Raw genomic sequence first — 24,654 nt, forward strand, 5'->3', positions numbered from 1 at the left:
ACCACAGAAGCTGATCTCTACTTTTATGCAGCTGGTCGAATTTTTTCCCCTCTTCTTGCAGCTCTGAGGCTCTCCAGGTAAAAACTACACAGAACTGAGTAAAATAAATGAGTATAACCTGTTGAAAATCGATTAAAATAAATTGTTCATTGTACGAGAGGCGGTGCAACCTTGTGGCTTAGTTTTCCTCATTGAAATAAATCAATCAAATCAATGTGTTTCTGTGATAATAATGCAGTTCATTCATTCAGTTAGAGTTAATGTAGCACACACACTCATCAGAAAACATGGCTGGCACGTCAACGCAGATGAAGCGCCGTCGCAGGGAGGGGAAAAATAACGAGGACGGCTCTGCTCCCAGACTCATGACTCACTTGTTCACTTTGAAGAGCTTCGAGCGATTCTGCAGGTCAGCTCCACTGTGATTTTTCTGTTTCAAAACCAACCGAGCCCATCAGCACCGATGACGGGCCGGGAGAAACGATGTGATCAAAGACTGAGAGCCAGATTATACACTACTCACAAAAAGTTAGGGATATTTGGCTTTTGGGTGAAATTTATGGAAAATGTAAAAAGTTCACGCTACAGTGATATTATATCATGAAAGTTGGGCATTTAAGTAGAAGCATGCACTGGTGATTTCCTCATCTCAAGCAATTTCTTGAAACAAAAGCCAACAACAGTGGTGGGTATACCACAACAAAAAATGTCAGTGTCAATAACTTGTCATGTGCCCTTGAGCATCAATTACAGCTTGACGACGACGTCTCATGCTGTTCACAAGTCGACTTATTGTCTGCTGAGGCATGGCATCCCACTCTTCTTGAAGGGCGGCCCTCAGGACATTGAGGTTCTGGGGTACAGAGCTCCGAGCCTCTACACGGCCACTCAGCTGATCCCATAGGTTTTCTATGGGATTCAGGTCTGGAGAAAGTGCAGGCCACTCCATTTGAGGTACCCCAGTCTCCAGCAGCCGTTCCCTAATGATACGACCTCGATGAGCTGGAGCATCAAACACCTGATGTGAATTTTGCCGTTAAACTCCTTGTTAGAGAACAGCAACTTGTGCAAAAAGTACTGAAACATTGAACAGTTGGACATGTGCATTCAAAAGTTTACAGAAGGTCACATTAAGTTCACCTGTAAAGGTCATAATGCATTTTAGGTTCATCCTGAAATTTCACCCGAAAGCTGAATATCCCTAACTTTTTGTGAGTCGTGTATATTACCTAACATGAGAAAATGATGATAAAGACCCATGGATGGTATGTCTTCTCAATGTTACCCGACATCGTAGTTTTGACTTTGCTCTTGTAGCGGTTGTGTACTTGCTCGTTGCGTTGTGTATAATTACTGGAGAAGCCGTTTCACTGCTGGCAATCGCCGTTTATTCAGCATCTGGCAGAAGAATGTGTGTTTTACCGTCAGTCTGGCTCTCATGACACACATGCACTCTCACACAGGGAGACAGCGCAGCAAAACAGTTGCATTTCATTATAATTATTTCATTAAAATTATAATTGTATTATTATTTTATTTTATTATTTTATTTTAATATTTTTATATATTTTATTTATTCTATCCTATTTTGTTTTATTATTTTATTATTATTATTATTACTATTATTATTTTACTTTATCTGATTTTATTTTAATTGATCTTATCTTATTTTATCGTGTTATCCTACTGTGTTTTTTACCTTTTTATTCTGCTTTTGTTGTGTTATCTTGTGGTGTTTTATCTTGCTGTGCAGCACTTTGGAAAACCTTGTGTTTGTTAAAATTGTGCTATATAAATAAAGTGGATTAGATTGGATTGGATATGTAACATTAAATAATAATAATAATAATAATAATCAGTTAAAATAATAAAACCCGTACCTGGCAGAAGAATGTGTGTTTTACCGTCAGGCTGGCTCTCATGACACACATGAACTCTTACACTGAGAATATAACATAAAAAAAAAATAGTACAACTTAGCTAACACTTGTATCACGCTAATCGCGGCATAAACAGTGGACTTAACACAGTCACTTTTATAAAAAGTATAAAAACTAATCGGAAGCTGAATTCTTACAAAGGAAAACATAAAAAAAAAAACTTTTTGATATAAACATAAAGTAAATAATGCTAGCTAGCTACAGAGCTCACAACATGTGCACCTACCAGGGAGACAGAGCAGCAGAACTGTTGCTGCTCTGGGGTGCACGACCCCAGTCTGCAGGGGGCGTTGCATTTAAAGACCGTAGGACAATTGACTTCCATAAAAGTAATCAATAAAATAAAGCAGTGTGAGGGGTATGGCAAGTGGAATCATCAATGCCACATATTAACTCTAACTTATACTCTGCTGCACTTACGAATATGAACCCCCTCCCCCCCCATAGAAATCTGCAAGAATGGAGGCGACGTCCACCTGAGGATGATTTCCACACAGTTCAGCCACTTCAATTCAAAGTGTCTGACTGAAACTGTGACGTGCAAAAACACCATGAAGACCGGCTCTGTGCTGGACCTGACTCCATCTTATAGAGTATTTTTTATATATATGCTGCACGCTGGCAGAATTACAATAACCTCTCCGATCTTTTGCATCACTTGGCTAAGTCTTCTGCAAAGCACGAAAAAAAAAAAAATAGAGCTGAAAACTGGAAAAAAAAAAAAAAAATATTGCAAAAATATTCTCCCATGCCCTCCACTATTTATTTGGACAAATTCGAGCAATGTCTCAATCCGACGTGTCAGATTTTGACAAGCACAGCCGAGTAAGAGCAGCCAAACTGTATTTTCTGTCATATTTGATGCTCATTTAGACCGAATGTTCTTGCACTTGTACACACACACACACACACACACCGCTGCCTCCTGCACTCGTCCTGGAGGAAGTGCAGAGAAAAGCAGAAGGTAACGGCGGCTCGGCATTGTGTTTTTTTTTTTTTTTTTCACAGAGTGACACCGGCAGCAGAGCGTGGGCGGGGAGGCGAGCCGGCACTCGGAGTATTTAGAGAACAGACACTGTCTGCCTGCGCTTTTCACACATGGAACACACACACTCTGCACAAAGGGTGCAGAGGATAACGGAACTGACAATATAGGAAGATAAAGCAGCCAGTATGGAGGAGGGCTGTGTTTTTCCTGAAGGAGCGGCTTCAGTTCACACACTTCCCTCATTCCTCAGCTTCTGTTAGCAGAGAAAAACGCTGCTTGGTAGCAAATGAGCCATGAAAATATGACCATCCATGTATTTACCATCTTTCAACAATCATGAGTTTAATTTGAAACAGGAATACTATTTTTTAAGATCGCATATACAGTGGTCCCTCGTACCCTACAGTTACGTTCTAAAAATAATCCGCAATAGGCGAAATCCGCGAAGTAGTCAGCTTTATTTTTTTACAATTATTCTAGATGTTTTAAGGCTGTAAAACCCCTCACTACACACTTTATACACTTTTCTCAGACAGGCATTAACATTTTCTCACTTTTCTCTCGTTTAAACTCTCAAAGTTCAAACCTTCGTAGAAAAATAAGTCCAGTATTATAGAATGAACGCATTCTGTACTGTACAGGAGACACGGCACGGAGGAGATTGATTGACAATGGTCTACAGTCTACAGTCTACAAAAAAAGCATGCAAAATTGCACAAAAAAAATCCACGAAACTGCGAGGCCGCGAAAGGTGAACCGCGTTATAGCGAGGGACAACTGTATAAAATATCTAATAATGAGGAGTGTGCATTCAAAAAGTGAGAAAATTTTCAGGTCAAGGAGGACAAAATCCTCACATCTCACCTGTTTATTTGGCTCACGTTCACATTTTTCGAATGGATTTGGGGTTTAGTGCTCGAGAACGGCCTCAGCGCTCCTTGTGCTGCATCCTGAGCTGTGTTGGTGTTTTTGGGAGGATGCAGGACGTGTCTTCATGAAGGAACGCCTCGACCTATTTGAGGAATGAGGGTGAGTGAGTGAAAATCTACAATTTACCACCGAATCAAACTTAAGATTTGGCTTCCTCCCATTTAAACCCGTCTGGATGGAGAAAAAAAGGATGAAATGCGACGTATTACACCGTCGTATTTGGTTTTTCTCCAGGTTTTCTGCTCCTGCTGTCCGTCTCCGGTGGTGCAAATAAAACGCCGTGACTTTTCAGACTCACCACGTCAGATTCTCCTTCAGTTTTCTCCTCAGTTCAGGGAGGAGGCGACCGATGTTCCTGCACTTTAAGCAGCGACTCCTTGGCCTCGTTTATTTGCCTCGTGCTTCTTAGAAAAGTCACATCTGAAAGTGGTGATTATCGGAGCTTTTTTAACGGTGAAACACACGACTAACCTGGCATTCAGCTTCAGATGACTCACCTGTGGAGCTGATGGAGCTGCTCTGGAGGTGTACAGCTGGAGTTTGTGTGTGTGTGTGTGTGTGTGTGTGTGCGACAGTTTCACCGTCTTTCTGCTGATTCACACTCGACCCAGCACCTAGACCGCTTTTTTTTTTTTTTTTTTTTTTTAAATCTCTGCACTTAAAAAAATGCCAGTAAACAAGGGACAAGAAAGTGTGTATGGTAATTGTTGGCTGTGTGTGTGTGTGTGTGTGTGTGTGTGTGTGTGAGAGAGAGAGAGAGAGAGAGAGAGAGGCTGCTTTAACTTTAAAGAAAACAAGAAATCTAGAGCTCCTGGCCGCCTGCCAGTGGTGTTGACCTTGGAAAGGAAGAAGAGGAGGAGGACAACACACACACACACACACACACACACACCCACACACACACACAGATAAAACAGATGCCCCTGTCACCAACACACACACTTGGTGACCTGACTCAAATGTTCATAATGAAGAAGAGGAGGGTGATGACGACGATGCTGACGTCAAACACACACACACACACACACACACACACACACACACACACACAGGCCTCATGCATGCATGCTGGGAGCCGCCCCACGGACCTTCATGAGGAAGAAGAGCAGCAGGATGACGAAGACGCTGACGTCGGGGTGGAGCCAGGCGGCGGAGCGGCCCAGGCCGGCCGGGGGGGCGGAGCCCCACACCTTCGTCCAGGTGAAGTTATCAAACAGAGAGTTGATGCACTCCCGGGGCATCAGCTGGGGCCATGGAGGGAGGAGAGGAGAAGGAGGAGAAAAGATGAAGGGAAGAGAGGGAGAGGAGGAGAGCAAGAGTGAGAGAAATAAGGAGGTAAGGTGAGGAAGAGGAGAGAGAGGGAGGAAAGGATGATGAAGGATGAATTGAAGGCAGGAGAAAGGGGGGAGACGGAGGGAGGAAAAGGAGGAAGAGGAGATGGGACGGTGAGAGGAGGAGTGGAGGAGGAAAGGGAGGGATGGGGAAGCGAGTGAAAGAGAGAGAGAAGAAGATGTAAGAAGAGTAGAAGACGGGAGGGACGGTGCAGATGAAGGGAGAGAGGAGAAGAAGGATGGTGGAGGTGAGAGAGAGCGACGGAGGAAGAGAGGAGAAGAAAGTTGGGGAGGTCACGGAAGGAGTGGATAGAAGGAGATGGAGAGAGAAGGAGGAAAGGATGAGAACGGATGAATGGAAAGTGGGAAACAGGAAGGAAGGAAGGGAAGGAGGAGGAGATGGACAGTGAGAGGAGGTGTGGAGGAGGAAAGGGGGATGGGGAAGTGAGCTTGAAAGAAAGGAAGAAGGGGAGGAAGAGGGAAAAAGATGGTAGAAGATGGGAGATGAGGTGAGAAAGGAGAGACGGAGGTGTGGAGGAGGAAAGGAAGAGGAGGAGGAGAAGAAGAAGAGTAGGAGACGAGAGATGAGGTGAGAAAGGAGGAGAGGATGGTGGACGAGAGAGTGAAAGAGGAGGAGAAAGTTGGGAAGGTCACGAGAGGAGTAGACAGAAGTGAATTAAAAGGAGGGAGAGAGAAGGAAGAAAGGATGAGAAAAGAAGAATGGAAAGTGGGAGGAAGAGGAGACAGGGAGGAAGGAGGTGTGGAGGAAGAAAGGGAAGGATGGAGAAGCGAGCACGAGAGAGAAAGGAAGAGGAGGAAGAGAAAAAGATGGTAAGAAGATGGGTGATAAAGGGAGAAAGGAGAGACGGATGGAGGAGAGAGAGCGAGGGAGGAGGAGAAAATTGGGAAGGTCACGAGACGAGTAGACAGAGGGGCATTAAAAGGAGATGGAGAGAGAAAGAAGGAAGAAAAGGTGATGAAGGATGAATGGAAAGAAAGGAAGGAGGTTTGGAGGAGGAAGGGGGGGGCGGCAAAAGAGAAAGAAAGGAAGAGGAGGAAGAGCCAAAAAGAAGAAGAATAAGAGTAGAAGACGAGAGATGAGGTGAGAAAGGAGAGAAGGATGGTGGAGGAGGAGTGGATAGAGGTGAATAAAAGGAGATGAAGAGGGGATGAGGAAGTGAGCTTGAAAGAAAGGAAGTGGAGGAAGAGAGAAAAAGATGGTAAGAAGACGGGTGATGAAGGGAGAAAGGAGAAGGATGGTGGAGGAGAGAGAGAGCGAGGGAGGAGGAGAAAGTTGGGAAGGTCATGAGAGGAGTGCACAGAAGTGAATAAAAGGAAACAGAGAGAGAGATGGAAGAAAGGATGAGAAAGGATGAATGGAAAATAGGAGAAAGGGAGAGACGGAGGAAGGAGGTGTGGAGGAGGAAAGGGAGAGATGGGGAAGCGAGCACTAGAAAGAAAGGAAGAGGAAGAAGAGGAAGAGAAAGATGGTAAGAAGACGGGAGATGAGGTGAGAAAGAAGGGGAGGATGGAGGAGGAGAAAGTTGGGAAGGTCACGGGAGGAGTGGAGAGGAAGAGAAAAGGAGGAAAAAGGAGAGAAGAAAGGGACAAAGAGAGGGAGGAGGAGAGGAAGAAAAGATGAGAGGACAGTGAAGGAAGCCATGTGTCATGACTCAGGCTCAGCATGAGTCAGCGCTGACTCATCCACTCCAGCCAATCAGATCGCAGCACGCCGCCAAGATCTGTTTTTCTTTTCTTTTCTTTTCTTTTCTTTTCTTTTCTTTTCTACTCCCCCTCTCCTGAGCTGATAGTGAGGAGCAAGTATTGAGAGTTTCTTGATGAAATCTGCTCAAATCCAGCTGCATAATTTCATATTTAAAGGAATACTCAACGTTTTGGGTGAAATCTCCTTTTTCAGTTCCAAAGGGGAGCATTTCAAACACTTGAAGTTCACAGGCTAACAGCTCCCATAGACTTCAAGTGTTTATGCTAAGCTAATACGAAATGCTAACCACAGGAACTGAACCGCTGGGCATATAGAGGTGAAAATGGTATCATCTTGTTTTGTTTTGGAGTATTCCTTTAATAAAATGCAGTTTTTTTTTCTTTTTTCTCATTTTTTTTTTTACCTGAAGATGGTGCTAAACGACGTGCACGGTCACCGTCACACACGTCGGCTTCTGCTGCAATGACACAAATTTAGAAAAAAGCTCCTGCGCCGCCTTAAATCGACGCTGTGAGTTTGTTCAGGGAGGCGCTAGACGTTTTACATTAAGGCCACAAAAGGGATCTCACACATATTCAGATGCTGCTGGATAACACACGAGCTCTTTCACACCCTCACTCACACACACACACACACACACACACACACCAAGAGCTGTGCATTTACACTGAGGACAAGAAAAGAAACAACCAGGTGTTTCTAGCTGACACACGTGTACGCAGATTAACACATATGTAACATGTATGGGTATATTTAGCACACACACACACACACACACAGGCGGTTCACACTGTGGCCTATTTTGAACAGAGGATGAACTCGTCGCTCTGGGTGGCTGAGTGGAGAGCTCTGTTGATGTATGGCTGTCTGCACGCCGCCTGATAGCCTTGAAGCTTTCAGCCCATTTCTCTTTTACAGCCCGCACACCACCTTTACATTTACACACACACACACACACACACACACACACACACACACCGCTCACTGACTGAACACATTGCACGGATTCAGAGGTGGACAAAACACACACAACCCCACGACTTGAGTCAAATATTCCTCCTCTACAGGTGAAAGCTTCCCAGTGAGTTTTAGTTGAGTTAAAGTGCTCGACTACTTTCTTTAAAAAACATGTAAGTATTCAAAAGTACTTTTTCTTTTTAATATTAACTTATTGCTGTTTTGTTTTCCCAATGCATTTACAGAACCTGGTGACTCTGACTTGCTTGTAGAGCCAAATGTACTGAACCCCCGCCGGGTTTGCGCTTTGTTAACAAAATGGAACGAATGCGCTTTTATTTTGAAAGCGGACGCCCTTCTTGCGCTTGCTTGACAGAGCCGGGTGACGCATTTCTGCTTTTATCGTCGAGCCCAGGTGCGAGCGGGTGTTGTGATTGGTTTGTCTCCTGTGAGGAACACAGCGTGCAGCCAATCACATTTAAGAAAAGACCAAAAAACAATAAAAATAAATCAAGCTGACTTCAAAGCTCTGCTGAAAATGAATGAGTAACAACAAACTTCATGGAAATGTAGCAGTCAAAAGTAGAGTATTTGTCTTTGAAATTTTGTGGGGAAAAAATGAAATAAGTTTCAAAAAAAAAAAAAAAAAAAAAAAAGTGCTACACAGCCTGAGGACTAACACTTTAGAAAAATTTACATTTACATCTACAGAGAAATAAAAGACTGGAATAATTTACCCCTTAATATCTGCTTAATAATGACTAAATAATCCTGTTCCATCTCACTTGAGTTGTGTAATTCTAATTGTTCAATCATCTTTATATTGATTTTTAATTAGCATTCCACCTAAATGCATGTGACTGGTGTACTTATGTACTTGTGACTTGCAGAACAATGACTTGCTGGATGCTGGCTCCATATCTCACTTATCACAATAATAATAATAATAATGATAATGATAATAATAATAATAATAATAATAATAATAATAATAATTATGATAATAATAATAAAAAAGCAGTTACAGGGTTTGAACTCTGACCTCTCCTGCCATGAACTGTCCGAACCCGGGTGGGAAGGTCAGCGTGGCGATGACCAGGGTCACCACAGCGGGGAAGATCAGCCGACTGCAGGGGGGAGAGGAACGAGCAGCGAGTGTCAGCGGATCAAATGAACTGAAAGAATAAAACACCTCAAAACTGATGCACATCGTCCTGCGAACAAACACATATCCGTTCACCGATCATGCTGAAGGAGAACAGAGAGTGCACAAAATATTCCGGTTTTTGTCCTTATTCTGAAAAGGGCAATATTCCCATGAAATTCCCATGATGAAATGAATATTGCACTAATATTCCTGTTTACATGCAGCCGTGCAGAAACTCCCTCTTTCATTCCTTTAACCGGTCGGTATCCAAATCTTCCGAAATGTTTAAGCATTCGGAAAAAAGGCCTTACTAGGAATATACAAGCGGAGAATACTGTTTATACCTGTATCAAATTCAGAATATTGTCATATTCAGATTAAAAGTGGAAAATAATGCCTAGATGAGACTACAGGGGTTTTAAAATCCAAACCCATTTTTTGGAGCGGGTTGCATCACACACATCAGGGGAATCTTCAAAGACGTTCCTCTCTCTGATCCCAAATATCAAATATTTATGGTCCCGCTCAGAAAGCAGTGATGTAATTATCCGGACTTTAAATCCTAAATATCAAAGATGTTTGGATATTATCACAGGAGGCGTGAGATTGGACCTGTAAACCGCTCAGATTACCGGATAATCTGAGCTGAACATCGGTACACACCGAGGTCCCACACCAGATTTCTCCTCCCATTGTTGGGAAGGTTGAATCAGGATTAAATCAACCCAAAACTCCTGTAGTCTGAGATTGTGATTTGGTGTTGCTCTTACCAGATTAAACAAACCAAACTAAAGAAGCACTGCCATTCCAGATTTTTTGCTTTTACACACACACACACTGGGACACACACTCACTGCCTGGTGAGGAAGCGGGTCATGGCGTTGGGCCGCCTCATGAACAGCACCACCTGCCTGTTGAGGTAGACGAAGAACGCTCCCAGGAAGCCGCAGGAGATCCTGCACGACAGAATCAGCGCCACTTCAGTCGAGTTAAGCCGTTTATTTATTCATATCGGCCTTTTACGCCCGGGGCTCCACGCTGCAGGCCGAACACAGCGACAAACCACACCACACCAGAGAACACTAAACACTCTGCTCTATAATCAGTCCAGCAAAAACCCAACCTGATATTTCCTGCTCAATATTTTAAAAATATACATCCTCCTGAAAGTACTAACTCTTCGTACACATCTTATGGTACCTAAATGCGTCATTAAATATTTTCCAAAGGGAGGATATCTTTTTGGATTTAAGCTTTTTATTCCATGAATCTAAGATATGACACCAGATTTTGTGTTACAATACTGCAATTAATTACAACTGATGGTAGCCACCTATTTTGTTTTGTAGTAATTTTTTTTTTTTTTTTTATCTCTCAAATGCAACATTTATAAGTTATAAGTTTAATTTGTTAACCTCCAAAGACTGCTTTGTATCCACAGTGAAACGCCTGCACGTTTCCCAAATGCACACAAATTCATGCATGTGCAGACATGAGAACACACACACACACACACACACACACACACTGTCTATATCACAGCTTTCCTGTTTCTCACCCGATGATGGCGAATGCCGGCAGCTCCTGCAGGTCGAAGGGGAAATCCATACGAAATTTTGTCCTGAACAGAGCAGTGATGGTCACTGGAGTGGAGAGGAAACGAGGAGGGGAAAAGATCATTTAAAAAAAGACAGTGAGGATCAATTCATGTCATCAATTTACTGCAAAAATGATCTGAGGCATACAGTTTGAATGGCACGTGTCTGCAGGACCCTTTTCCTGGTTTTGGTGCCTAAACCTAACCTTTCCCCAACCCTAACCAGGTGTTTTTTATGTCTAACCCCAACCTTCCCCTAACCTGAACCTACTGGGTTTGTTGCCTCAACCTAACAAGTGTTTTTATGGCCAAACCCAAGCCTCCCTAGCTTTAACCAAGAGGGTTTTGTTGTCTTAAAGTCCTCATGAAATGACCTCACATGACTTCTCCTTCCTCTAAAACAGAGAATGTTAACTAGTGGCATCATCCTGCACTAGTGGCTGTAACTTCAAATTTCAGCCAATAAAACCTTCACAAAGAGGCTTACAGTTAAGGTTATGCCTGTCCTGTTGGTGGTGCATTGTTAATGATGCTTCCCTGCACTATGGCCCACCCAAACATCCTGTTTCAACAGGAAATACATCAAATCAAGAAAGTAAGAGTCCAATTCATGGGGTCTTTAACATAACTTTTCCCTAACCTAACCAAATGTTTTTTTTTGTGGTCAAACCTAACCTTTCCCTAAACTTTTTTCAAGTAGTTTTGTTGCCTGAACCAAATATTTTCTAACCTTAACCACATTGTTTTTACACCTAAACCTTTCTCTAACGTTACCCAAGTGGATTTGTTGCCTAAACCTAGCCTTAAATAAGGTTTTTTTGTTTGTTTGTTTGTTTGTTTTTTCATGTGAAACTGCAGCCTGTGCTACTGCAGACATATAACTTTGCTTCTGGTGGAAGGCTACAGGTTAGAGAGAGGAGTTTGTCGCTGCTTTGGTCAAATCTGAGTGAGGAGAGTGAATGACGTGCTTTCCTCCTTCTTAACATCTACTGCCAGCCAAGGAACCCATGAGCAAGGCAGTGAACCCCCCAGCTGCTCCAGTGAAGCAGCTCTGTGGCCAGCAGCAAAGGACTCTGGGTTGCTCTGGGGCATCTGCCACATGTCAAAGTTAAAGAAAGCTGATGCTCTGGAACAACAACAGTATTATTCATGTCCATATACGTGTGTTTATATTGCTCAGTCCAAACAGGGAGCGCCTTGGTGTGACTGTGGAGCGGCGACAGCCTCACGAGGAGGCAAAAACAAATGTCACACAACACAGACGTACACAACAAACACCTCATGCTTACCCGAAAAATATAAAAAAAATAAAAAATGCAGCTGCACAAACAAATATGTGTAACCACTCACCTGAGAAACATTTGTACACAAACATTAACATCTTTTAAAATATATATTGAACATTTTCACCCACACATGTCTATTTGCACAGATGAGCCATATTCTACATCATTTTTTTTTTTTTTTTTTTTTTTTTGGAATATAAATGCACTTGTGATTCTCCATCTTTATCATATAAGCACAGGAAGGAGGGCACTAGAGGAGGTTAATGTGGAGTAATAGATGATGATATTCTTGTGATGAATACTTGGATTAAGTTATTTTTCTGAGGCAGGCTTCACCCAACACAGGAGACTGTTTTTTGACTGAGAATTAGTCCAGCCAGCCCTTTGTGCAGTATTTATTTTGCAGCTTCTTTGTGCTGCAGGAACACGGGAAAAACAAAAAAATGAGACAGATTTGATGGCTCTGTTCTCATCTTACAAGACAGACGTGTGACTCGAGACGGGTTTGAACACACGGCGGTGTCACAGACTGCGGGAGGACACCATCTAGTGGAGTGCGCTGCAGGCCTGCCTCCATTCAGCCGGTGCAACTCAACAGACAGGGCAGTGTGTGGTTTTCTAAAGAAAGGGCGCCCTCTAGCACATGTCTGACGCAGTGAAACCATCATCAGTGTCTTACTAACCAGCAGCAACACTACTGATACTCCTGGAGAATCAAACTAAGTGAGATCATGATGTTTTTCTCCCCCTCGCGGTCGTACCTGCGTCTTTGTTGAAGACGGACAGCACTCTGAAGATGAAGGCGCTGAACGTAGCAGCAAAGTAGCCTCTCCAGTAGTTTCTCACTGCAAAATATGTGGATGTCACCTCGATGCTGAACAGCACGCCTGGCAGGGGATCACAGAGCAGAAACAGAGAGAAAGAAGAGGTCAAGTGGAAAAGTGAAGCCGCGGACACAACAAAGACACGTCAGCTGAAAGTTAGAGAGAAACTGGGGGTGAAATGGTATTTCAAAATTAATTTAGAGCACTACATGATAATGCTTGAGATGCTCTGATGTATTAAAACCCCACCCAGCTGTTACACTAAAAAAAGCAAAACAAATGCAAACTAGACTACAAGATATTAGGGCAGTGTGATATGGACGAAATCAAATATATTGATATTTTTGACTTAGTTAATTAGTAGTGTGGATAGTGTGGACTGGTAGAGGCAACTAATACAGCAGATTAGCAGTCTAATAAGTTCAGGAAATTGCATTCCTTCACTGTAATGTGGCCTTTAAAACAGGAAAACACTCAGGCCATATCAAGATATTACAATATCCAAAATCCCAGATGATCTCGTCTTATATCAAAATATTGATATAATGTCAATGTATTTCCCAGCTCCACCTGATGCTGTGATAGATTTTCTGCTCCATAAAACAGACCTCAAACAGCGGAAACTACTTTTTGTTTGTTTTATAAAGGTCATAACTGTTTTTCATTTCATTTTAACAGTAGCTGTGCCGACAGATGCCACTAAATGCCGTATTCACTGATGTGGCTGCACTTTTGTTGGGACAGAAGTTTCCTCTCAGATGCTCTCTGTATGCAGCTGCAGTTCTCGGGCTCTGCGGGAACAGATTATCCGCCGCGCTAACCAGACCTCTCAGGGTAAAGAGGTGCTGATCTGAACTCAGTAATCAGGTCATCGCCGGCTATAAGTTCATCATTACATAAATAACAATGCAACAGCGAGCACGTCCGTCATAATGAAGGATGTGCCGTCTCTGCCTTTGTCCCGGGGTGAACTGTCCCGAGGTGCCCGCCGTTTTAAAAAGTGCATCCTTGTCATGTTCTTTCTCTAATTTTAGCTGAACTATTAAATGAAAAGGGACTGGTTCACCTGGTTGGCAAATTTTCAATGTCATGAAATGCACCTGTTTATCAATAAATGACCCTAAATGGCCCTAAATGTTAAATCCTTACAGAATGGTGTAAGGGTAAGGACCTCACCATACCATTAGTTTAGTTTAGTTTAGTTTATTATTATTATTGCACATAAGAAGAGTAAGTGCACAAAATACATGCAAAGAGAAAACAATAACAAACAAACTGGTTGTAAATCTGACTCAAAACAATTCAAAATTCCCATTCCAATTTATTAAAAACTGATTTAGTGCACCAAAATGTAGATGTCATAAAATGATATGACAATGAAGTGAATAAAGGATACGTATCGACAGAAAAGAGGAAGAGAATTGCTACAGAATTGCATTTTTTTTTTTTTTTTTTTGCACAGCTGACTGAAAACACAATGCATGTGGGTTGTTCCTCTCTGTTGCAGCGCCTCCTAGGGGCTGGTTTTAACGTGAACATCTCGCCTGGTGCCGTTTTAAAGTGAGGAGGTTATTTATTAAAATGCAGGAAAGTGAGTAAAGAGAGGAGAAAAGGTTGTTTACCTCCTAGAGGAGTACCGAAGCAGCAGCCCACCCCGACCGCACAGCCCACTGTCAGGATGTCTGTGTAACAGTATGGATTCTACTGACACACACACACACACACACACACACACACACAGAGCAAGCGAGAGAGAGAGAGAGAGAGAGAGAGAGAGAGAGAGAGAAGAAGGGGACAGAAAAAGAAACAAATGGTGTTGTGTCATGCAGGAGGTATATGGACAGGGTTGAGAGGACGGGGAAAAAAAAAAAGAACGGAACAAAATGTAAATGAGAAGCGCCTCATGCATTATACAACCTATTATTCTATTTTAGGAATGAATGAGCATCGGTGCTTTTGCCGGCATCTGCTTACCTGATAAACTCCTGAAAAGAAGGACATGAACCTGCTGAGAACAGCGGCACAGATACTGGCGATGTGCACAAACGGGCCCTGGGAGTACCGTGGGAAAATGAATGAATTAATGAATGCAGAAAAACACATGAAAACGTGAATTACATGTCTTCAAATGTTTAGTGAACTGATTTAATCCATGCTGACAGACTGTGAAATGTTGAGGAGTAACTTTGCAGTGCAATCTGGCTTTAGGACAGACTTGTTGCATCGCTAACAGGTAAAATTGCAAAAACTCAAACTCTTAACAAGAATATTTGTCTTATTTCAAGTCAAAATGTCTTATTTCTAGTCAAAATATCTCATTACACTTAAAATAAGACATGATCACCTAAGAAATAGCAAGTGAAAATTGTCTAAAAGCAAGTTACTTCTGAGGTGATCATGTCTTATTTTAAGTTTAATGAGATATTTTGACTAGAAATAAGACATTTTGACTTGAAATAAGACAAACATTCTTGGTAAGATTTGGAGTTTTTGCAGTGAAGGTGTACAGTCGACACCTGGATGGTGCACATCTGTCCTGAATCTCTCACCTCCTTCCCCACGGGCATGCCGCTGCCCAGGCCGGCAGTCAGCCCGATGACTTTGGCGATGAACGCCTTGAGAGTCAAATATTCCTTCAACACGACGCCTCGCAGGATGGTCTTTAACTCCGGGATACCAGAACCTGAAAGAGAAGTGTGTGTGTGTGTCAGTGTCAGTGTGTGTGTGTGTGCCAGCAACAGAACAACAACTCGCAAAATGAAATTTGTGCTATGTGAGTGGCATTGTGTCACTCCCTCCTCTCTCTTGGTTACAGTTGAGCGACTCAGAGGTGAAACACTCACAGGGGCTTCATCTGTATCGCAAACAAATTTGGATTCTGGAGGCAAAGTTTAACACAAGTGACTGAGAGAAATCCCAGGAGCAACGTGCCTGCAGGTCACATTCTGGTTTTAGATTGGGGTTCATTCAAACTGTAAACCTAAAGGGAACTAAAAGAACCCGACTGAAGGTTCAGGGTTTTGTTCCCATATAATTTAGTGGGTTGGGGGTCGAGGGCGACTGGATTTGTTTGTAGATTCTCGGGACTTCAACATTTTCATTTCTTATCCTAGAAGCCTCTCCTGTTCTGAACTGAAGGAGTTTCTTGGAGAATCTACAAGGAAATCCTGTTGCTGTCAGTTCAGCTCCATGTGGATAACCCTGACCTGGACGACTGAGAGCCTCCACAGATATCTTTCTGACTTAAACATTGTATTCTTCTCCTGTTTTGCACATGTTGCCTTATAGCTTCGAAACAGTTCTGGCTTGCACTGCCTGTTCTGTTCAGCTAAAAAAAAAAAAAAAAAAAAAAAAAAAAAAAAAATCAAATCTATGACTTCCCTGGAGAGGCTGTCAAATTCGCTGACGTTCCAACTTTCAGCTGGGGCCGAATTCATGATTAATGCCGGTGTGTGCAGTCATGGTGCTGCGAGGGACCTGCACATGAGCATCCCTGCTGACAGTTTTAAAGGTGAGCTGTGATGGAGTACACTTTGAAAGTAAGTGAGGAGGGGGAGGTGAGCAGAGAACAGTGTGAGGAGGAGGAGGAAGAGGAGGAGGAGGAGAAGGGGTGCAGACCGATGGCTTGTGGGGCGACCAGGTGACAGAAGAGGGAGGAGAACAGGATGAGCATCAGGGGATAGGCGACCCAGGCCAGGTACTGCAGGGGGATGTTCCCCTTCAGCTCCCCGTGGATCCACTTGTAGGCTGGAGGACGAGGAGGAAGAAGGATGGAGAGAGAAAAGGGTCAGAGTAGAGATGGAAAGATGCAGGAAAAGTGGGAAATGAAGCCAGCGGGAAAGAAAACAGAGAGAAAGATCAGCTTTGCATCCTCTCCGCCTGTATTTGGCCCGGCCGCTGCATTGCATCGTGGGTCCTGTAGTCCCACCTTGTAGGCTCTTGGCGCTGGCGTAGTCCATCGTCCAGCTGACCAGCGCCATGGTGATGCCCAGCAGGACCAGGAAGATCCAGTCCTCCCCCAGCTTGGTCACCAGAAACCGCTGCACTCGGGCGATGCAGTCTGACGAAACAAACACACCACAACCCACAATAAATTCTCCAAAAATAAAAAAAATAAAAAAAACCCACAGGTGCACAATGTTGTCTACTGCAGGAGGTGGTGTGGCAGCCATCCAGGAGGTTCTGTGTTGATACATAGTGGAACCAAACTCTGTATTTTACACATGATTCCTCACCTCGACACTTGGAGTAGGAGCGTTTTTTCTTTACAGAGGACGTATGGCCCGGTTCAGCTGCCTGCCCCTCCACAGGCCCGGCCTCCTTGCTGGACTGAAGCCTGCCCCGCTGCCTGCTGTGGCTGCCGTCTCCATGGCGACCGTGGTGGCCGTGGCGGCCGTGCCCGTGGCGGCCGTGCGAGTGGCGGTTCTTGCCGTGGCCGTGGGGATGGCTGCCGTGCTTCTTGATCTGTCTCTCGGTCAGCCGGCGGGTGGCCTCCCGTCGGCCCGAGCCCCCCTGGTGCTCTTGGTACTCTCCATAGAGCTGTCAATCAAACCGCCTGTTAGTGCATCAATCGAGAACACATCAAAAACAAATCGTGCATTATTCATTCATGAAATACAAACATATATTGGTGTTTCCTGAGCGAGGGAGAGTTTGCAGCGTGATAGTAATCCTCTGCTGGCACCCTGGCAGAGACAGTCCTTTTTAAAAATAGCCCGGCCCACGTGTTGACCCAAACAGCTCTAATGGAAGCGGAAACATGGGCTCTGCGTCTCGATTTATCACCTCTGGACAGACTCCACGACAATTGCCCGGGACATCTGGGGAAGAGATTAATTCGCCTGTCTCTTTCCTCTGTTTCTGTCTTGCAGCACAGATTTCTCTCAGTGGGGTATGGCCTCTGTTTCTTTTTTTTCTTTCTTCTCTCCTTTTAACCCAAACCGTCTAAGACCTCTGCACGACATGTGCGCCCTGTTTCTCGGTGCACAAATTGCCAACGGTCCCTCTGTGTAGCATATGGTGACGCTTTGAGGAAAAACGCCGTAAAATAAATGTGCTCTCTCTCTCTCTCAAACTCTCAAACACAACTTCTCACACAAACCCCGTCGAGTCTCACACAATAAAATGTAGGGATGTCAGGTGAAAAGTAAGCGATTCTATGTGCTTACTAACCAGCTCTCCTGTAGTTTTCTCCCAGATTTGCTTCAAAAAACAAAGGAGAAAGTGTCTGTCAGTTTCAGGGTTGCCAGGTCTGTGAGACAAAAGCAGCCAAACAGCAACTCAAATCCGCCCAACCGGGTATAACAACGGCCCAAAAATCAGCCCAATACCAGAACTCAAAATATGCCCATAAAAATCCATATATGTTGCTTTTAAAGTCCAACAGCATCGCTATAATTGCAAATTGCACTATAATATCTATAAAATAACACCATAAACATAAAAGGCAATTTCCCAGGCAAAGGCAATTAAAAAACATTTCAGCTCACCTGTTATTAAACTGCTGGCTGTCTCCATATAAACATAAAAAGAACAAGAAAAAACTCCATGAACTTGAACTATTTACAGCGTTGTCCAGTTTCTTTTTAGACATGTTGAGATCCCTCGCCCTGGTCCCTGTCATACAGAACTGTATTGAACAAGGCCAGCATCTCTCTGGTGGGCTCAAACGCGTGGCAGCAGATTTAATTAGTCATTCAAAATATGAATCTTTATTCATAGGCATTATTCATCATCTGAATGCCACAGGTCTGCCCAAGCCCAGCCCGCGGACAAAATGTATTACCCGCGGCACTTAAAAAGTAGCCCAATTTGGCGGAAAAAGCGCGGACTTGGCAACCCTGGTGAGTTTGGCTGCAGCTCCTCCGAGGCGTCTGCATTGAGTCATCAGCTGAACTACGATGTTGACATGTGCACCAGCAAGGCCCTTCCCATTGAATTCCCTGCATAGACATAACGGCGTACTCACTGGTGCGGCGGTAGTCGACAAGATGGGCGTACGATCAAGAAGCTCACTAAAGAGGAAACGGGTATAGTCATATCAAATCATGTCAAAGTCGTCATATCAAATCAATCACCAAAACAGCTTTCTATCATCTTAAGAACATATCCAGATTGAAGGGTTTCTACAGTGTTTACACCGGCTCCCAGTCAGCTGTGGAAAAGATTTCAAAGTTCTGCCACTGGTCTACAAATCACTGACTGGTGTAAGTCCAGAATACATCGGTGACATGATGATTGAATATAAGCCCATTAGAGCTGTGAGATCCATGGACTCAGGTCAGTGAGTTGAGAGTAAACATGGTGAAGCAGCATTCAGCTCTCATGCTGCACACAAATGGAACAAAGTGTGAATGTTTTTAAATCCAGGCTAAAAAAAAAAAAAAAACATTTCTTTTCTCATGTGCTTATGGGTAAGCTCTTTCAAGGCATTTTAGTGTTTTAATTTGTTATCATTATTATAAGCAATTCATTATTTTTTGCTGCACTCCTGTTTTATGCTCCATTTTAGTCTAGCTTTTTCCTTCTTTCTGCTTTTCTATTTCTCTGCACTTTTTTAAAAATCTATTTATTAACTATAATGATTTTAATTGTTATTATTTTCTTCTGTTTTTTTTTTATTGTATGGATTTTCTTATTTTCTTTTAATTGTTTGTTTTCACTTTTCTTGTTTTTATGTAAAGCACATGGAGCTGCTCCGTGTATGAAATGTGCTGTAGAAATAAAATTGCTTTGCATTGCCTATAATCTGCCTCTAAGCCCCTAAAAAGCCCCTGTTCATCAACATTTCATATTTATATTTTTTTCTGTAAAAAAAAAAAAAAAAATCCCTTTGTGTATTAAATGTAACTCTAAACCTTGTCCTCTTTAAAAATGCACAGATCTATAAATATGCAAATAACCCCCGCTGGCTCGTAACCAGAGCTCCGTTCACACGATGAGGAAGTCCTGTCCAGTGACACCGATGAAAACTGTGGCATATTCCATTTCTCACCATGATTTTTTTTTTCACCAACTCTCTTACGCTACACTAAAGTACTGAAGCAGCAATTTGAGTTGGTCTTTTAAAGACAAAACAACAAAAGCAAAAACACCAAAAAAGGGAGTGTGATAACACCCTTATAGTGACAATGCACTGATACCAGTCAGTTTAATCAAGGTCAGATATTTTAGGGGACATTAATATAAGAAAGACACATTTTTGAGTGGAAGGGGACTTTAAAAGTGCGGCCAGTCCCGCCCACAATGTTTGATTGACAGGTGACATATGGGAGGTGCAGGGCAAGATGGAGACAAAATAAAATAACAACAAATCTTACAAATAAACATTCTAGTTGCAATATCAAAACACAAGTTGGAGAACATATTGGTGCTGTCTTCAGTGAGACACACACTCTTAAATCCCACAGCACACACACACACACACACACTGAGTACACACTGAGCCCCCAAATCTTAAATGACGCACGGCATGACAAACAGACACACACGTGCCAGGACGTCCCAGTTTAGTCCCAAAGGGCGAGACGGCGCCCTCCATCAGGGACCGGAGGATTTTCACACTGAAGAGATTTAACGCAGGGAGGTGCACTGACTTGTGGGTAAATATTTCCACTACATTTACGATAAATCCTGACTGACAAATATTTCAGTAGAGCCGGAGAAGTGCAGTGTAAATTGTTTTACAAAGGCAAATATTTCTAACTTCTTTTTATGCGTTTTAAAGGTCAGAGGTCATGACTTAACTCAGATTTCATATCACAAGATTTTATACTCACATAAATAATAAATAGCATATATCCCAATTTTGTGGCAACAAGCATGAGAGTCTCACAATTAACCCTCTATTACATAAATTATTACTTAAACATGATGAAGTTTTTTTTTGTTTTTTTTAATACATTTTTATTACTTAATATTGCTTATAATAATAAATATTTGAACATATTTTAAAGCAGGGAAGTTGGTAAATTGGGAACAATGTAAAATGCTCAATCATGTAAAGTATCAGAAACTCAAATTTTTTCTTTAAAAACTTTTACTGAAAACAAGATGAAAACATCCATGTATGGCTGAATATTTAAATTAATATAATTTTAATTGTCTTTTAGAATGTATTTTAGTGCTGTCACAGTGTGTTGGACTTTGTGGTTTTTTTCTTCTGTCGTGTTTAGGATTTTGTGTTGGATTTTTTTTTATTCCCAGTGTTTCCAGTGTTGTGGTATTTTTGCTTTGCCCTGCTCTGTGTGTCCCTCATGGCTCCCTGTAGCCCCGCCCTGCCTGTTTCTACCTCCACACCTGGCCTGCGTTAGTCTCATTAGCCTCGTGTTGCCTCTCCCTGTTGTTAGTTTCAGCCAATCGTCTTCCCCCGTCAGTCTGGTGATGCTGCCCCCCCTCTCCAGGTGTGTCTTGTTACCTGGCTGGTCTGCTGTCTATTTAAGTGCTGCTTTGCGTTCAGGTCTGTGTCGGGTCTTTGGGCTTGTCATGCCTGTTTCTCCTCGTCTCTGTGGTTTGTGTGCCTCAGTTATTATTATATATTTTGGTTTTCTGCTCCTGATTTTTGGTCCAGCTGCCTGTCTGCATGTAACATGAAATCTGCCTCCTCTTGTGATGGTTGAAATCCTGCCATCCAGCAGGGAGAAAGGAAAATACCACCTGCATACCTCCACCTCTCTGGTGCTAGGAATTAACCAAAAAAAAAAAAAAAAAAAAAAAAACTCTGAAGGTACCTGAGCCCTAAGCCCCTCACTGAGCACCAGCCACCGTCCCACCTGGGCATCTCTCCCTCCATATTCACATATAGTCGCCATGTGTGAATTCATTCATTTTTCCATTTTACAAAAAACTGTCACCTCTAAAATAGTTTTAATGATGAAAATGAAAAGTTAATTTATCCCAGATAGTATTTAAATCTTTTTCTTGGGTGAATTTTGCCTGAATATTGAACAGTTAGTCAAGTTTGGGAGCCCTCAGATCACGATCCTCTCAGCGTCATGACTTCATGGAAAAAGAGGACAAACAGGATTTTCTGTTCATGTGATGTACGATGGCATGCTAATATCACCATGGGGAGAGAAAATCTTATACAGCCCTGGGAGGAGAGGGAAAAAACACAAGATTTTTAAGATTAAAGTTGTAAAAAAAACTTTTCTTATCTATATTATACTCTTATCAAGCAATCACATTGCTTCACTTTGCAAGGTTTGATCACCTGACAATAACACTGATTTCCTCTGAATCGGCCCAATTACTCCTCAAAGTCCAGATGCTGATGATAATACTGTGATTCTGGACTCAAATATGGACTTTTTTTTTTTTTCTTGTAAATGTGTGATGTTATAGTCTCAGAATTTCCAGGGGGTTTTTTTTCTCATAAATTTGACTTTTTTTCCCCCTTGTAAATTCACCACTTTAATTTTGAAAATTCTGAGTTTTTAAAATTGCACAGCCAACACACCCCTACCCCCGCAGATATGCAATGTTTTTTTTTTTTGTTTTTTGTTTTTTTTTGTCTCTACAGTGACCCTGGAACACTGTTGTAGATGTGATCAATTAAAATAAAATTTAGTAAAACAAGTATTTTCTATTCCTGCCTTTTAGTAAAACTGAGTTAAAGTGATTGCTGCCACATGGGAATAGATGGTTGACTGACACTAACGACTGTCGCCTGTTCCAGTGGATGTTTGACGAGGGATGATGTATATTCTCGGTACATCAACAACACGCTGCAACGCTCCAGGAATACAAGTGACAAGGTGGTAAGTTCTGTCTCGTGCTGATGCTCCGGACCGCCGGGCCGCAACCTTTCAACACATCCTGATTTAGCAGCTTCACGGACGGAAAGACTGATGGATGGATGGATTTAGAGACACACACACACACACACACACACACACACACACATATGCTTTAACACAAACACACATGCAGACAGATGGACAATACACGTGTGTGTGGCCATATACATACACATACACACACACACACACATACACGCTGTTCTGTGGATGCTGTGTGAGCAGGGATACCAGTCAATACACAGTGAAATGTGAGGAGCAGAACACACAATGTCCTGTAATTGAATGCCAGGGAGGAAACTGCCCGACACACAACCACACACACTCTCACACACACTCTCACACACACACACTCTCACACAGCGCCTAACAGTGGAGTGATGCTGTTTCTGTTCAATGTTGCACAAGAGTGACTGTTTACCTGCTCAGCGGACAAAATCCCAAATCACACCTCAATCTGTACGTTTACACACACACACACACACACACACACACACACTCTCATTTTCCACTGTTATTCCAGGTCATGTACAGCATACCGTATTTCCCCAATTATTCGCCTGGCCGCAAATAGCCGCCTGGTTCTTATAAACGCCTGGGGTCTGCACCCATTTTGCGTATTAAACGCCCACCCGAATAACCGCCGGGGAGATTATTTGCATTATACTGAGGTAACCCAAAATAAGGCTATTCACCTTATTTTTGCAGAAGAAAACAGTTAGCTGCACAACAACTGTGCCGCACTTCTGTTTTCTGTCAAAATAAGAGCGCTAGCTAACATTAGAAAAAAAAAGGGTGTACCGTAATCTTAAATCGACCGACTGTAAATATGTTGGACAGTAACTGTCATCATGATAATGGCCTGGTGCAGGTCTGTGCAAAAATAAATAAAGGCCTGCAGCGAATAGCCGCCTGGTTCTTTTAAACGCCTGGGGTCCCAGTTGATTTTGCGTATTAAACGCCCGGGCGATTAAATGGGGAAATACGGTATTCTGTTTGGATAATCCCAATACGGCCTTTTCCCAAATGTAGCATTCTCCGGTTAAGACATGTGGGATATTATTCAGCTTTTAGGAGCTTTCTTTGGTCATGTGTACAGCGCATTAGGAATATGCGTCCCAACTGGGGTTTTTACCGCCGTTTGCACAAAACACAAGGCTGCCTTTTCACTGTCAGCCAGCATTGTGCATTCAGATGCATTCACTGAAGAAAAGCCACACATTTCTGGTCAGAATGAGAAGGACACCTCCTTTTAGGAATTATGAAAGACTTGGATGTCAGCGGGTTTTTGGACACGTGCAAATATCGCAAAAATACTGACCGTTTCAGTGAATGAATGAAAGAGGAAGGCTGCAGTCACACGGTGGAACAAATTGGCTTTATGGAAATGTAAATATTAGTGGAATGTTAATGATTAGCCATGTAAACAGCTTAGTAGGAGTATTGTCTTTTTCAGAATAAGGGCAAAAACCAGATTGTTTTGTGCATGTAAATGTAGTCACGTAGTTGATCTGCGTTTAGTGTAAAAGTCCTGCACAAGACTTAAGAAGGTTTAATAGCAATCTTGTGGTTTGTCAAGCGCATTTCAACATAAATAACTGCAAGGAGCTTCACAATGAAGGTAAACAGACACAGAAACACTTGCAGAAAATGAAAAACAACAGTGGTTGGAGCGTTGGAAATATGGGAGGAAAACAGTAATTTTATCTCCATTGCACAATATGGTAGAACAATAGTGAAGGCTGAAATATCACTGAGACCACATGTCATGCATTTGCCAGGTATGATTTGGAGACCTGTTTTTAAAAGTTCCCACGACCCGGGACGCTGGAAAACAAGAGGTGTGGAAAAATGAGCCAAACGCCGGAAACCAGGCCTCGGGAGGAGCGGAGGATCCACGTTCCAGTTTCAGAGGAGGTGAAGAAAATCATCAGCGTGCACTCTGAGGCGGGGAGGGAGTGTCTCGTCATAAATCAGCCCTGTCACGTCCCGAAAGCTCATGTCTGCAAGGGCATCGCACACACGGACTGTCCACACAAAGGCACAGCACAGGCTCATCTTACCATAAGGAAATGCCAGATAGACACGGGATCCACTGTCAACAGCACAGCCTCGGTCACCGCACAGCATC

General features: G+C 42.8%; 1 protein-coding gene across 1 annotated transcript in view; it reads right to left on the reverse strand.

Annotated features, from left to right (window-relative positions):
- Nucleotides 1–23,706, reverse strand: part of LOC115368291 (chloride channel protein 1-like) — a 55,141-nt gene extending 31,435 nt beyond the window's left edge. The window contains exons 1-12 of the mRNA XM_030064350.1: nt 23,659–23,706; nt 16,962–17,265; nt 16,655–16,786; nt 16,345–16,473; nt 15,276–15,409; nt 14,701–14,778; nt 14,349–14,427; nt 12,664–12,789; nt 10,578–10,662; nt 9,874–9,975; nt 8,915–8,999; nt 4,947–5,102 (exon numbers count right to left, since the gene is read on the reverse strand). Coding sequence (XP_029920210.1) covers nt 4,947–5,102; nt 8,915–8,999; nt 9,874–9,975; nt 10,578–10,662; nt 12,664–12,789; nt 14,349–14,427; nt 14,701–14,778; nt 15,276–15,409; nt 16,345–16,473; nt 16,655–16,786; nt 16,962–17,265; nt 23,659–23,706 — 1,458 coding nt within the window. The remainder of the gene's footprint in view (nt 1–4,946; nt 5,103–8,914; nt 9,000–9,873; nt 9,976–10,577; nt 10,663–12,663; nt 12,790–14,348; nt 14,428–14,700; nt 14,779–15,275; nt 15,410–16,344; nt 16,474–16,654; nt 16,787–16,961; nt 17,266–23,658) is intronic.
- Nucleotides 23,707–24,654: the final 948 nt, after the last annotated feature.

The sequence above is a fragment of the Myripristis murdjan genome, chromosome 11 (assembly GCF_902150065.1).
Source record: "Myripristis murdjan chromosome 11, fMyrMur1.1, whole genome shotgun sequence".
Lineage (NCBI taxonomy): Eukaryota > Metazoa > Chordata > Actinopteri > Holocentriformes > Holocentridae > Myripristis > Myripristis murdjan.